This window comes from Notolepis coatsorum, assembly GCF_963971535.1.
Source record: "Notolepis coatsorum genome assembly, chromosome: 6".
NCBI classification, from domain to species: domain Eukaryota; kingdom Metazoa; phylum Chordata; class Actinopteri; order Aulopiformes; family Paralepididae; genus Notolepis; species Notolepis coatsorum.
In genome coordinates this window covers 152,005,325-152,020,055 of record NC_140170.1, presented here as the reverse complement: position 1 = coordinate 152,020,055, position 14,731 = coordinate 152,005,325, and the positions used below count along the sequence as shown (strand labels likewise).

The 14,731-nt window shown below is 41.3% G+C and overlaps 1 protein-coding gene across 1 annotated transcript in view; it reads left to right on the top strand.

Moving 5' to 3' along the window:
* Positions 1-14,731, top strand: part of LOC311230790 (protein kinase C delta type-like) — a 72,541-nt gene that overhangs the window by 48,623 nt on the left and 9,187 nt on the right. Inside the window, exons 4-10 of the mRNA XM_084317160.1 lie at positions 7,514-7,682; positions 8,480-8,511; positions 8,898-8,983; positions 11,305-11,434; positions 11,595-11,695; positions 12,171-12,246; positions 12,455-12,567. Of these exons, the coding sequence (XP_084173286.1) occupies positions 7,514-7,682; positions 8,480-8,511; positions 8,898-8,983; positions 11,305-11,434; positions 11,595-11,695; positions 12,171-12,246; positions 12,455-12,567 (707 nt within the window). The remainder of the gene's footprint in view (positions 1-7,513; positions 7,683-8,479; positions 8,512-8,897; positions 8,984-11,304; positions 11,435-11,594; positions 11,696-12,170; positions 12,247-12,454; positions 12,568-14,731) is intronic.

Here is a 14,731-nt window from a genome sequence, read left to right as displayed (position 1 = left end):
GGCCCTTGCTCCATTCCCTTGGTATGGCATTGTGCTCCCATATCTTGGCGAAGAGGTCGGTCAGCACCCTGGAGGAGGCTGTGGTGATATCTGCCATCAACATTTCTGCATGTAGCATGTCGATTCCAGGGGCTTTTCCCTGCTTCATATCCTTGATTGCCGTTTGTACTTCAGCTTGGGAGGGAGGATCGGTGTTAATAGCGATGTCATCCAATGTCATGTCACCCTTCGACTTCCCACCCACTAACTCTGCCAATTGAGTTAGTATGACGGCCGGCCAAAGCCGGAGGCAACGCCGACAGCCGGATTCGAACCTGGTGTCTCTTGCGTTGGTGACGAGCGCAATGTCCGCTGCGCCTCCCAGCCGCCCTACCAGTTTGTTTTGTGATCCTGCCGGTCAGATGTGAAGCACTACCAAAAATCTGTTAATAACCAAATAACCCCACTAAGTGCAAGCAATGTTAACTTTGTGTTGTATGTGCTTTGCACAGTCTTACCAGTTAAGCCAGTAAACAAACATTTTGAAATGTTGCTGTCAGAGGAAAATGTCTTACTAATATGAAAGTAAGTAATCTGTCAATTATGTATTACATCTACAGAAGGGAGTTTATAGTAAGTAGTTTAACAGTTTTATTGTATTGACGTTTTGTAATCCTGTGTGGGATGGGTCACTCATTCATTATATGACACATGAACAGTCTCTCAAAGTTCTTGTTCCTTTATTTTATAGACACAGATAGTTTGTAGTTTCAGTTGTTAACTACACATCAAAACAGGAAACATTTCATTAACCCTTTCACTACCGCACTACCAACTGGTTAACCCTTTCACTGCGACAATACATAAGGTTAACCCTTTCACTGCCACACTACAGAAAGTTAACCCTTTACTATCACACTACAGACGGTCAAAAAGTAAAGGGTTAACCTTATTTATATAGTGTGGTAGTGAAAGGGTTAACTACAATCAGTATGCACATTACAATGTAGTTGAACCACCAGCAAGCTACTGTAAAATGTAGTTAAACTACTAGTTTCATTACATGTAGTGACACTACTCCTCAACACCTGAAACATACAATACTAGAAGGTATTGCACCATAGTTTCCTCTTGTGCCGTCTGGCTTCTCCATGGTCTGCACATTTTATAATGTACGCATTGTGTTTTTATCTTTCAAAGTCAATACAGGCAATATTGTCTAAAGGCCAACACTTATCAACTTGAATTCAAAAGAAAATGAAGTGACAAACATTCATACTTTAAGAAGACTGTATTCAAACGTTAAAACATAGAGTGTAAAGAGTATTGAATGTAAGTTTCCCTTTAGCCTCTTGGTGAGGTAGTAAAAGTGTGTTCCCTGACCGGGAATCGAACCCGGGCCGCGGCGGTGAGAGCGCCGAATCCTAACCACTAGACCACCAGGGAAGGGTGACTTTGAGGCTCAGCTGTTAGGCCAAAGTTCCTGGAAAAGACCCCTCCTCCACTCCCTAGTACCCTTCCTTTCAACTTTCTCTCTCTCTCTCTCTCTCTCTCTCTCTCTCTCTCTCTCTCTCTCTCTCTCTCCTTTCTTCTCTCTTACAAACACACACTCTCTCACACTTACTTAGCCTGCCCACACTTTCACACACATTCTAGTAACATGTCTGTTAGTGAACACCGCCCTCTAGTGGTGAAAGATTCTCTCCCCCTCTGCTGCTTGTTGTTCCAACACTCCCACCCACAACCTAGTCTGTCCACCTCAGTATGGAATGCGGTCATCAACAGGAACAGCCACCCTACAGTTAAAGGGATAGTTCTAATTTGTTTAACCCTAGCCCTATTTCTTACTTACCAATGATGTTGTTGATCAGTAGAGTCCTTTCTCAGCACACTACATGCTGTTCCTCATACTAGCGCCGCATAGTTACCCACAAAACAGTACAAAGTCAATGGGTTCACGCTCCTGTCTGTACAAGCTGACAGAGGCTCGCTGAAATCGACTTTGTGGGCACTGTGGAGTAAATTGCAGTGAACCTCTGTCAGCTTGTGCAGACAGGAGCCGAGGAGTGTGACCCCCATTGCCTCTGTGTTGGTTTGTGTTGACCTATCCGGAGCTAGTCTGATGCACAGCGTGGACTGTGCTGAGAAAGGACTCTACTGATCAACAGCATCATTGGTAAATAAGAAATATAATCAGAACTATCCCTTTAACGTTATCTCTCTGTCATGGCTTACTGGTTTGACCTGTATGCTGGTCACGTGTTGACAGTAGGACAGGTGTGACCAGTTACAGGCTGCAGGTACAGTAGGAGTGTTGTTGTCGTTGTTGTCGTCACGTACCTCAGTCTGCTCGGTTGGGACGGGTTGTTGTTTCTGAGACACTCAACACAAGTTGTAAAGATATCACCCTTGACTGTCTCAGAGGACATGGTTGGTGAACACATGTCCTACAGGTTGGCTGGTGGGTCCAGTTGGCTGGTGGCTAGTTTCCATCCCCAAAAATTCATCAAAATAACTTTATTTGCCAAAAATACTAAACTGTACAGGAAGTTGTTATGTAATGGCTCAGAGACGTGTCAGCAATACAGGACATGCTGACACATTGACACACATGGTATGAGGACAACAAAGAGACCTACGATAGGCAGTAGACTATTAAATAACTATAGGACCGCAGCCAGAGAACTAACTAACTGCAGCAGAACTCGAGAACTACTAGGAATGTCGTTCACCTCCCCTCCCTCCTCCCCCATGCTGCTATGACGCCTGGATTTCAATAAAGAGGATCAATAAAGTACTATCTTATCTTATAACACACTACATATATACACACACACACACACACACACACACACGCACGCACGCACGCACGCACGCACGCGCGCGCGCGCACACACACACACACACACACACACACACACGCGCGCACACAGACACACCAATACTATGTACATGAATCATTCTTGCAGCATAGCATACAGTATGGTTGCAGGAAGTGTAGTAAGTGTCCAGTAATGCATAGGATGAGATGCATGAAATACATAAGTACAGAACATGCACACTATTCCTGAGGCTGATACCAGGCCTAGTGTGAAAGCCTGCAGTTGCCCAGGATTGTGCAGACATTCTAAATGGTACAAGGTTGAGTATTGAGCTGCCTAAACTAAACTACATAAACATAGAACTGTGATTGCACTATTTTTCTATTTTCTCTTAATACGTTCAGTGTATTAGGATGGCCTAGGATGGCTTAGAGTAGACTTAGAGTAGAGTACAGCAACTTGCAATGGGCCTGGTCTACAAGATACACTACACCACACAGGTACCCATGTACATGTCGAAATACTTCCCAAAGGTCAGTGAAGTCCACAACCACAACACCAGAGGTAGTTCCACAAATCATGTTCAACCCAGATTCGGCTCAAACAAGGGACTAAACACGTTTCGCAATTATGCCACAATAATGTGGAACGCCCTACCCACAGCCGTCAAGGAATGTGAATCCCCTCCTTCAAAACCGCTCTCAAAGAGCACCTACGGGTGGCTGCAATTAGAAACTGGCCCCGGTAAATGTCCCTTTGCGGAATCGTTTTCTGACGCTGGGATCATTACAAAGGCATGTTTTATGATGGGGTTCGGTAAAATGGACATTACCTTTGTCAGCAGGTCCACCAAAACCCTGTCCACTCTTGCTCCCGAAGTGTCTTGGGTCAGAACAATAAATAACGTTAGTTGGCCCAACAGATAACGTTATCGTTACATCCAAACAGCCTGTTTGAAAATACTAGAATCCAACATAGTCTGGTGAAAACGCACCTTATGCTATGGATGGATCATCACCGTTTGTTCTCTTCATAATAATCTCCAATAGTTCGCTCGTCTAGGCGATCGCCATTGCCGAACGTTAGTTCGCCCTAGTCTGGAGTGCTCTCAACTCTGGCGTGTCGGTGACTACCGCGGAGCGGTGAACAGATGTTACATGCTCGGCCGGTTTGACTATAGTATTTTTATGATTTACCAGAAGTGCTGAGTCCAATGTAGTCTGGTGAAAACACACCTCATCATCCATAAGTGTGATCGTTTTGTCCTCTTCATAATAATCTCCAATAGTTCGCTCGCCATTGCATAGACAGTCTGCAGGCTAGTGGCTACGACTCTGGCCAGCAGTGAGTGAGCAGCCCACAGTAAACTAGCCCAGTTCAAAAGGTTCAAAAGGTAGGCAAAAATATTGTTGGGATTCGATTGTCATTTCAATTCCAATTCACACAGAGCTCACACAAGAAGGTCTGGCTGACTGTTTAGAATAATAATAATACATTTTTCTTTTATTTATTATTATTTTTCTTTTTAAACAAGTATTTCCGTTTTTGACGGCGAACGGTTGGCTATACTCGATTTTGGCGTTCAATGAGTTAAGAAGAAAAGAGGCTAGATCTGTGAAAAAAAACGTATATCTTTTTTTCTCACATTCAAATCAAACATCTCAAGTTGACCCCAGCAATAATAAATAGGAAACACTGGGGCTCACCTACATCAAGAAACGTACAGGATTTACCGAATCTGCATTATAACATCTCCCAAATGCACATAAATGAGACAGATACTGCATTTTCCTTACATGTCTGACTTACAATATTTGCAACCACATTTTTGTCAGTAAGCTACTTATGTATTTTATTTTTTTATAAAGAAACTCCCACTTGCGGTCATAAGCAGTAGCCAAGTCATTGATAAGCGACAGGCGTATTAGACACATAGCCATAATTTAAGATATAGTTTATGCGTTCGCAAATGTGAACCCCCCCTTTATTGACTACAGCGCTGGCACTCAAGCGCTATTTCTGGCGCCCCCTGCTGGCACTCAAAGTGTTAAGCACTTATTGCAACTAAAACTATGCACAATTTCTCCTCAAACCTCTCCCCCTGAGTCTTTATATGTTCTCACTGCTCCAGGTCCTCTCTGTTTACCTCTCTCACGCCTCTCCCTTGTTTTCCATGGCCAACCCTTGACCTCATCCACTCAGCTTGCGTCAGTCAGAGCCACATATCCCAGAGGGCCATTTTTCAGTTTCCCCCTGCAGTTGGAACATGTGACCTCTCTCTGTTCCAAACATAGAGCCGTTTGATTGGATGCCACCCCAGGCTTTATGTCTGATGACTGACTAAGTCATCTGTGTCATCTGTCGAAACCCAACAATAATAGAGCAGATAGAAATGCAAAAGAAAGTAGAGAATTTTGACCAATCCCCTGCCTTAGGACGATAGATCTAGTGTGTGCATTTCCTGTCATCATTTTCAGCTAGAATTCAATGTCATGTGTTTATTTTGGTCATCCTTTTCTCCAGGTTGGTATCTAATAAACATCTGTATTTACTCTATTCTGGTCTAGAAATGTGTCAGTTACCACTGGGGGGACTATACCAAATATGAAGGTATACCGTCTAGTATCCATGCAAAGGTATGGTTTTTTACTATACAGTCGTCCATGATATTCATTCATTCATTCAATCTTTATTTAATCTTGAAGGATCATTCAGAGCAAGCTCTCATTTACAATGACGTAAATGACAACACATAATACAAATTATAAATTTTTTAAAATATATTTAAATAGAAACAGAACGTCAATCAATTAAACATTTAAAATAATTTAAAACAACTGCAGACTGTGGTGAAGTGGTTTGCTATTAAAGATTTTAACTGACCAATGGATACTAATGAATTGAGTCTTAACACATTGGACACCAGACCCGAGATAAGTCGGGTTAACTCGCCATCGCTTGAGCGCCAAACCCGAGAAAAGTTGGGTTTTAATCGTTATTTCTTTTATTCGCTTTATCCATTCATAATTCATCCATCCAGCCTGATGTTATCATTGAGAATGGCTCTGAGATCGCAAACGGCCAATACCGCCGCCTAACGCCGGTATTGCACATCATTGGAAACCCTCTGGCTTGGGCTGTACGTCGATCTAAGAAGTCCGGTCCAGGTTTTCCTTTTCGGGCATGAGTATCGTTTATAACACATGGATTGGGGACACTCGAGCACCGCCGGTTCATGTGTTTTGGTGGATAACGTTGGACACATGATCGCGATCAGTATTTGGAATGGCGATCAGATAATTGGATTATTCTTTTTGCAGTACATCATAGACAAGGTAAGGACTATATATTATCAATCTTGCGTTGATCTGATATTTTTCCCCCCGCGATCACAGCGTGTGTCTGTAATGTACTGTGTAATGTATGCTGTTGGTGGCGCTCGAAGCATAGAAAAATGACCCCCCCCCCCCCCCCCCCCCCCTTTCGTGCATGCATGATGAAACATAATACCGTTAATCTAGCGTTGATTTCAGATTGATTCAATAATCAGGCGAGAAATGGCACGATTTATAATGAAATGCAGTAAAGCGCTGTTTGGCGGAGTTTCCTTGGATTACACAGGATCACTCTAAAACTATACTCGTATTCACCACGGTATAAAATGGAAATCTATGGATGAAAAAAGTATCTGTTTTTTGCATGTTGACCGGAAGAAACTCACTGACAATCGACGTTGTTATTAGATCCATAGCTATAATATTTATATAGGTTTAGCACTGCAAACACCGGAACTTATCCCCATTGAACAGAGCGCTGGCACACAACGGCCCAACGTCCATAGCGACCCCTGGCGCTGAAAGTGTTACATTTACATTTACATTTACATTTAGTCATTTAGCTGACGCTTTTATCCAAAGCGACTTACAAGTTCTGTACGACAAGCCATCAGGAAGGGCACAACTCTATCAGCTGAGCAACAATGTTCATCAAAGTGTTGAGTGCTACAGTGTAGGTTAGTTTATTAGGACAAGTGCATGACAGTACGGTTAGTTAGGGTTAGATTTTTTTTTTTTTTTTTTTTTTTTTTTTTTTATTCAGATAATGGTTGAAGAAGTGCGTCTTTAGTCGACGGCGAAAGATTGGACGTGATTCGGCTGTCCTAACTGGGGTGGGTAGTTCATTCCACCATTGTGGGGCAAGGACTGAGAATAGGCGACTTCTCTTTGATGACCCTCCCGGAGCTTGGATAGGAGTGTTAAAGTTGCAATATATGTATGTATACAAAAAATTCTTACAGAAGTATTTAAAACCTGAAGAAAATAGACCATTTTGAATGAAATGTCACCATGACAATGATTTACAAGAAATATACACTTTTGCACTGGAAAACTATACCGTCAAATACTGTTATACTGTCAAAACTAGGAAAAACATTGTCATGTGATATTTTGGCCATACTGTATGACCCAGACAGTAGGTTTTCAGCAAAGCAAATCAACCACGAGATTAGGCCAGTATAAGATTGCTCCTCCACTTCCAAAACCAAACCAAACCACTCAAACGCTCTGTTATATACATCTACATTTTAGCATTTGAGCTGGCAATTAATCCTACAATCCTTTATCATTATGAAAAGGACAGCAAAGTCAATTCACAGCTACTTCAAAGAAATCACTGGTAATCTCTCCATCTCTCTCTCTCTCCCTCCCCAGCGGCGTGTAAGGCGTCAGTGAAGATCCCTGAGAACGAAGGCCTTACGACCCTCAACAAGAGGAGAGGAGCTTTCAAACAACCCAAAGTCCACTTCATCAAGAACCATGAGTTCATCGCTACCTTCTATGGCCAGCCGACCTTCTGTTCTGTCTGCAGGGAGTTCCTCTGGTGAGAGACCAACGCTAAGCAAAGCATAACCTTCATTACGACTGGTCTCTCTGGTTCTGTATGCAGTGTTGGCCAGATACCAGGCTAAAATAGGTTGAAATAGTACTGTAGATCATTTCTTGTATGCAGTATGGGCCAAAAGAGGAATGAAATAGTACTGTAGATAATGTTTTTGTACGCTTACCCTAAAAAATTATGATGAATTAGACATATCATGGTATTATTAGACATATCATGGTATTATACATGGTATTATTAGACATATCATGGTATTATACATGGTATTATTAGACATATCATGGTATTATTAGACATATCATGGTATAATTAGACATATCATGGTATAATTAGACATACCATGTTATTATTAGACATATCATTGTATAATTAGACATATGGTATTATTAGACCTATCATGGTATAATTAATTATACATATCATGGTATTATTAGACATATCATGGTATTATTAGACATATCATGGTATTATTAGACATATCATTGTATACTTTAATGAGTCACAGGGTGGGTTTGTTGTGTTCCTACAATGTCAGCAACGTGGCCCTCCAGCCCCCCCCCCCCCCCCCCCCCCCCCGCTACACATGAACTGTTATCTGTCTCCTCTGGGGACTGGAGGGAAACTCGTGCGTGTGCGTGTGTGTGTGTGTTTCGGTTTCAGCCTCCAAATATTTGGATAGGTTGTCATCTTGATTTTAGATAAAGGACAAACTGGAGAAGATATTTAGAATTCGCCCATTTTATCAGCTGTTGTAAACCATGTGTGTTCCCTCCTCACAGGGGCCTCAACAAGCAGGGCTACAAGTGTCGACGTAAGTGTTCCTCTGGCCTCCTGCCCTGTTCTCTCCCTAGATATTAACATCAGTGTTTCCTTCAGTTCATCTAGCAGTGGTGTATTAAGCTGTGTATTAAAACACACAAACTTGATCAGAGTTCAGTATTTTTAGAGGCCAAGTATAGAGCCAATGTTTAGAATTTGTGTGTTTCTCATAATAGAGTATCCAAATATGACACTACAGCCAAAACTGGAACCCAACGTGGCCACAATTCAGAGGCCCAAATGACCCCTGATCACCCCTGATCACCCCTGCTGCGGAACATGATACGAGGAAACACTGTACATGTGTGAGTGAAACATTTTCATTTCATTGAATAACTTCACATTTCAGTTGACAATCTGCCCATGTCTTCCTCTCAGAATGCAACGCAGCGATTCACAAGAAATGTATCGAAAAGATCATCGGCAGGTGCACTGGGACAGCAGCCAACAGTAGAGAGACTATGGTAAGAGTTATAGTATAGCAGCCAACAGTAGAGACACGATGGTAAGAGTTATAGTATAGCAGCCAACAGTAGAGAGACTATGGTAAGAGTTATAGTATAGCAGCCAACAGTAGAGACACAATGGTAAGAGTTATAGTACATCAGCCAACAGTAGAGACACTATGGTAAGAGTTATATCAGCCAACAGTAGAGACACTATGGTAAGAGTTATAGTATATCAGCCAACAGTAGAGACACGATGGTAAGAGTTATAGTATAGCAGCCAACAGTAGAGACACAATGGTAAGAGTTATATCAGCCAACAGTAGAGACACTATGGTAAGAGTTATAGTATATCAGCCAACAGTAGAGACACTATGGTAAGAGTTATAGCAGCCAACAGTAGAGACACGATGGTAAGAGTTATAGCAGCTAACAGTAGAGACACTATGGTAAGAGTTATATCAGCCAACAGTAGAGACACTATGGTAAGAGTTATAGTATAGCAGCCAACAGTAGAGACACTATGGTAAGAGTTATATCAGCCAACAGTAGAGACACTATGGTAAGAGTTATAGCAGCCAACAGTAGAGACACTATGGTAAGAGTTATAGTATAGCAGCCAACAGTAGAGACACTATGGTAAGAGTTATAGCAGCCAACAGTAGAGACACGATGGTAAGAGTTATAGCAGCCAACAGTAGAGACACTATGGTAAGAGTTATAGCAGCCAACAGTAGAGACACGATGGTAAGAGTTATAGCAGCCAACAGTAGAGACACTATGGTAAGAGTTATAGTATATCAGCCAACAGTAGAGACACTATGGTAAGAGTTATAGCAGCCAACAGTAGAGACACGATGGTAAGAGTTATAGCAGCCAACAGTAGAGACACTATGGTAAGAGTTATATCAGCCAACAGTAGAGACACTATGGTAAGAGTTATATCAGCCAACAGTAGAGACACTATGGTAAGAGTTATAGTATAGCAGCCAACAGTAGAGACACTATGGTAAGAGTTATAGCAGCCAACAGTAGAGACACGATGGTAAGAGTTATAGCAGCCAACAGTAGAGACACGATGGTAAGAGTTATAGCAGCCAACAGTAGAAACACTATGGTAAGAGTTATAGCAGCCAACATTAGAAACACTATGGTAAGAGTTATAGTATATCAGGCAACATTAGAAACACTATGGTAAGAGTTATAGTATATCAGCCAACAGTAGAGACACTATGTTAAGAGTTTCAGAGCAATACAACTGTTTGAGTGGGATTTCTGTTTCATTGGAAAAAACAAACACGTTGAGTGGACGTATGTTACTTGGTAACCAAATAAAAATAAGAGACAATTAATTCCAGAGGACCTTATGACCGGAGAGATTTAAATATGTTCGACTTAAAAAAAGAAAAACTGTAATAAATGAATTACCGGATAACTGAAGCCCTCTTCTCTTTGAAATTCAAATACTGAAAAACGTGAATGGCCTGTTCAGCTTTGTAACAAAGTAAAATGTCCTTAACATTTTGAATTGAATGAATTTAAATTAGTTCAGCACTGTGTGACAATGCTACAGTTGTCTGGGCAGCCATAGTTTTATGACAACACTGACTCATACTGGTCTTATCATTCTGGTGTCTGACCTCGGTTCAGTTGACTTATTCTGTGTCCTGAAGTGTCTCAGTCAAATGAGCTTCCTATCTTCCTTCCCGACGGTCCAAGGTTCTCTGATCAGTTTCTGCTGTGCATTCTAGAAAGCCAGTAAAGCGAAGAAGACACATGATCTCTTCTGATGAACCACTTTACACTTTTGTGTGTAGAATTCTACCCGGATGAGCCCAACAGGACGCAGTCCCAGGTTTACTGTCTATGTCAATGACCGTACCTCTCTGATGTCGGAGTCAGACATATCAATAGGGATGCGCGTTAAAGACACAGCAGTGAAATCTCAATTTGACACAAAAGCTATTGACAATTTATTAGTGGAGGCCAAATCAGTCGTGTGTGTGTGTGTGTGTGTGTGTGTGTGTGTGTGTGTGTGTGTGTGTGTGTGTGTGTGTGTGTGTGTGTGTGTGTGTGTGTGTGTGTGTGTGTGTGTGTGTGTGTGTGTGTGTGTGTGTGTGTGTGTGTGTGTGTGTGTGTGTGTGTGTGTGTGTGTGTGTGTGTGTGTGTGTGTGTGTGTGTGTGTGTGTGTGTGTGTGTGTGTGTGTGTGTGTGTGTGTGCGCGCGCGCGTGCGCCCTCAGACATGTTGTGCACTGCCATAGAGCTGTCTCTGACCTGTCAGTGACCTCCAGCTTGGCACGGCAGGATGGTGACAGTGGTTCTGTGTGTTTTCCTCCAGTTCCAGAAGGAGCGCTTCAAGATTGACATGCCACACCGCTTCAAGATCCATAACTACAAGAGCCCAACTTTCTGTGACCACTGTGGCAGCCTGTTGTGGGGCGTTTACAAACAAGGCCTCAAATGTGAAGGTGAGCTAGTTTTCCAGGATGGTCTACTCTCTTGTTGTTTTCGTCTCTTGTCTTTCGGATGTTGCCTCTTTCCTGTCATCTACAGTCATCGCCTGGCATTTCATCCCTCTCTCTCACTGTACCTGCCATGTCTAATTGTCGTACTTATTTCTTCCAACAGATTGTGGCATGAACGTCCACGAGGGCTGCCAGAAGAAAGTAGCCAACCTGTGTGGCATCAACCAGAAACTACTGGCTGAAGCTCTGTCTCATGTCGCCCTGGTGTGTAGCTCTGTTTCAAGTCACCCAGATCTGTAGCTCTGTCTCAAGTCACCCAGATCTGTAGCTCTGTCTCATGTCACCCAGATCTGTATCTCTGTCTCAAGTCACCCAGATCTGTAGTTCTGTCTCAGTTACCCAGGTCTGTAGCTCTATCTCAAGTCACCCAGGACCGCATAATAACTTTAAATAAAGGTCAATGTCCCAATCCAGAATTGATTTGGCTCCTCAAAGCAGGTCATCATGAATCTGCAAAGGACTTACGTTTAAAGTAGCCTTCCATACTCTGGTTCCAGCTGTAGGAATTAAAATCCCAATATATGATTTTATATATATATATATATATATATATATATATATATATATATATATATATATATATATATATATATATATATATATATATATATATATATAAACATGCTTAGCATTATGAATCATGCATGTCCAGCATGTTTTAACACCTATCTGCTTGCAGGTGTCAATGAAGAAGGGCACCAACGAAGCAACAGGAATCTACGAAGACTTCAAGAATGCGGGAACAGACCCTACTGGTGAGAAGCTGTCATTGTTCAAGTTCAACTTCCACTTTTGATAACATGATAAAAACATAGTAAAATAAAAAAGTGCACATACGAAAAACAAATACTGATCAATATAATAATAAATAGTAGAGAACTGTACTGTAACATATCACATACTGTAATAAAGAAATGTGCTTATGTTTACCTACTGTGTGTGTATGTGTGTGCATGTTCATAGCAAACGGCTCAGGTCCGGCCCCTGTGGCTCCCGGAGGCACCGTCTCCCAGATACGCCTCACCTTCGACCACTTTAAGTTCCACAAGGTTCTGGGCAAAGGCAGCTTTGGAAAGGTAGGCACTGCCCCTCCACTACATCCAGGGTTCGCACAAGGTCCTTGAAGTGCTTAAAGTGCTTGATTTTTTACCAAAAAAAGTCAAGGCCTGGAATTCCTTGAAAACAGCCCATTTTTTAACAAGGTGTTTAAAAAGTCCTTGAAATTCACATTGAACGTTGTGTTCATCAATGATCAGATTGTTCTGAATCAAGAAATAAAATTTTTATAAATAAATCTATAAAAAAAACTGCATTTAAAAGTGAATTGTATCATTTTAGGGCCATTGGGATTAGACGGGCCAGCTTTTCATTACAAGTTTTCACTGTGCGTGAGGTTGTTTGTAGAGCTAAATCTATATTTTATATTATTGCTATGTGTCCATTGTCATTGTCAATTGACAGTATAAACCTTCCCTTCAATGTGCCATAAAGAAATCATTTTTTCATCAATTCGTTTCCGTTTTATAGCGTCGTGAATATGAACGTTATATCCGAATGGTCTGGGGTAATTCCTGCAAAGCTAGTTATAGGGCGCTTAGCTAATAACGTTAAATCGATTGGCGTTTCGACCCTACACAAGCTAGAGTTAAAAATCTAAATGCATATGATCGGTATCATGTTCCACCATAAATGCATGAAAGGGGGGGGGGCGGGGGAAGTTGTTTCTGATTATTGATTACCAATAACGGCATTCGTTATTGCAACATCATATGCTGACCGGGTGGATGGCTATGAGAACAAGGCCCGATCAGACTGAAATTTACGTCAAATCGCTCTTACCTTATTTGATTGCCATCTGGTAGATCGATATGTCCATTGGCTGATGCTATATTCCTTTACTGCATACTGAATTTGGCATCGCAAAAAGTATTCCAGGCGATCTGGTGAAGCCATAACTTTAGGCTAACAGAAAAGCTAACCCGGAGCGGAAAGAAAAGTGACACCCGGTCTGCAACAGGGGAACTGCATTCTCGAGACAGCGCCAATACCAGGATCTGGCCGGTACTGCACTTTCGGAGTCCCAATATGCCTTTTCCAGCCAAAATACAGCTCTGTGACAACATCCGGGATATTAAAATTGAATAAAAACCAAAACAAGCTTAACACGTATATGTGGTTGGCCGTCAAGCGCTGGCTCCCAATCACGTATATATACACGTGGTTGGCCCTGAATCGGTTAAAATGAAAAATACTGCTTGAAAAAGTACTTGAAAGTCCTTGAATTTCATTTAGCAATGTCTGTGGGAACCCTGACTACATCTGGAAACTCTCCAAATCATCTTCTTCTTGATTTGTACACAAATGTATTCGGAGGCGACATCTGTACAATGGGCTGTTGTGTATTGTTGTCATGCTACTCTAATTAAATGGACTGCATTTGTATAGTATTGTATTATCCAAAGCCCTCTACAATTTTTTTCCTCACATTTTACCCATTCACTCACACATTCACACACTGACGGCGGAGGCAACTATGCAATGTGCTGACCTGCTCATTGGGAGCAGCTAGGGGTCAAGTTTCTTGCTGAAGGACACTTTGACACGTTACCTGGGAGGAGCGGGAATCGAACCGGGAACCTACGGATTACCAGATGACTGCTCTACCTCCCAAACCACTGTCTATTAGATTAGATTAAAATGTATTGTCATCATACAGCACAACAAAAATAAGTTGGCATCTAACCAGAGTGTCAATGTAACAGTAAAGTGTAATAACAATATACACTACAAGTTGTACAATTTGTGAGTTGTCCTGTTGTCTTTGTTCCATGTGTATCTGTCTACTGACACATTTGTGAGTTGTTGAATTTCACCAATATAATAATAATAATAATAATAATAATAATAATAATAATAATAATAATAATAATAATAATAATAATAATAATAATAATAATAATAATAATAAACTTTATTTGTATGGCACCTTTCATACAGAAATTGCAGCTCAAAGTGCTTCACAACAGAAAAAGGACAGGCGTAAAATTTGCACATAAAGTGCAGACATATAAAATCACAGTTTTTCACATTAGGATCTAACATCCCAACAGGCCACCTTGTTTATGGTTTGATTCAGTTTTAAATAGACAATAATAAAAATAGTAAGATAAAAATAGACAGTGTAAAATAGTGCAATAGTGCAGTGCAATAAAATAGTACAATAGAATAGATAAAAAAATA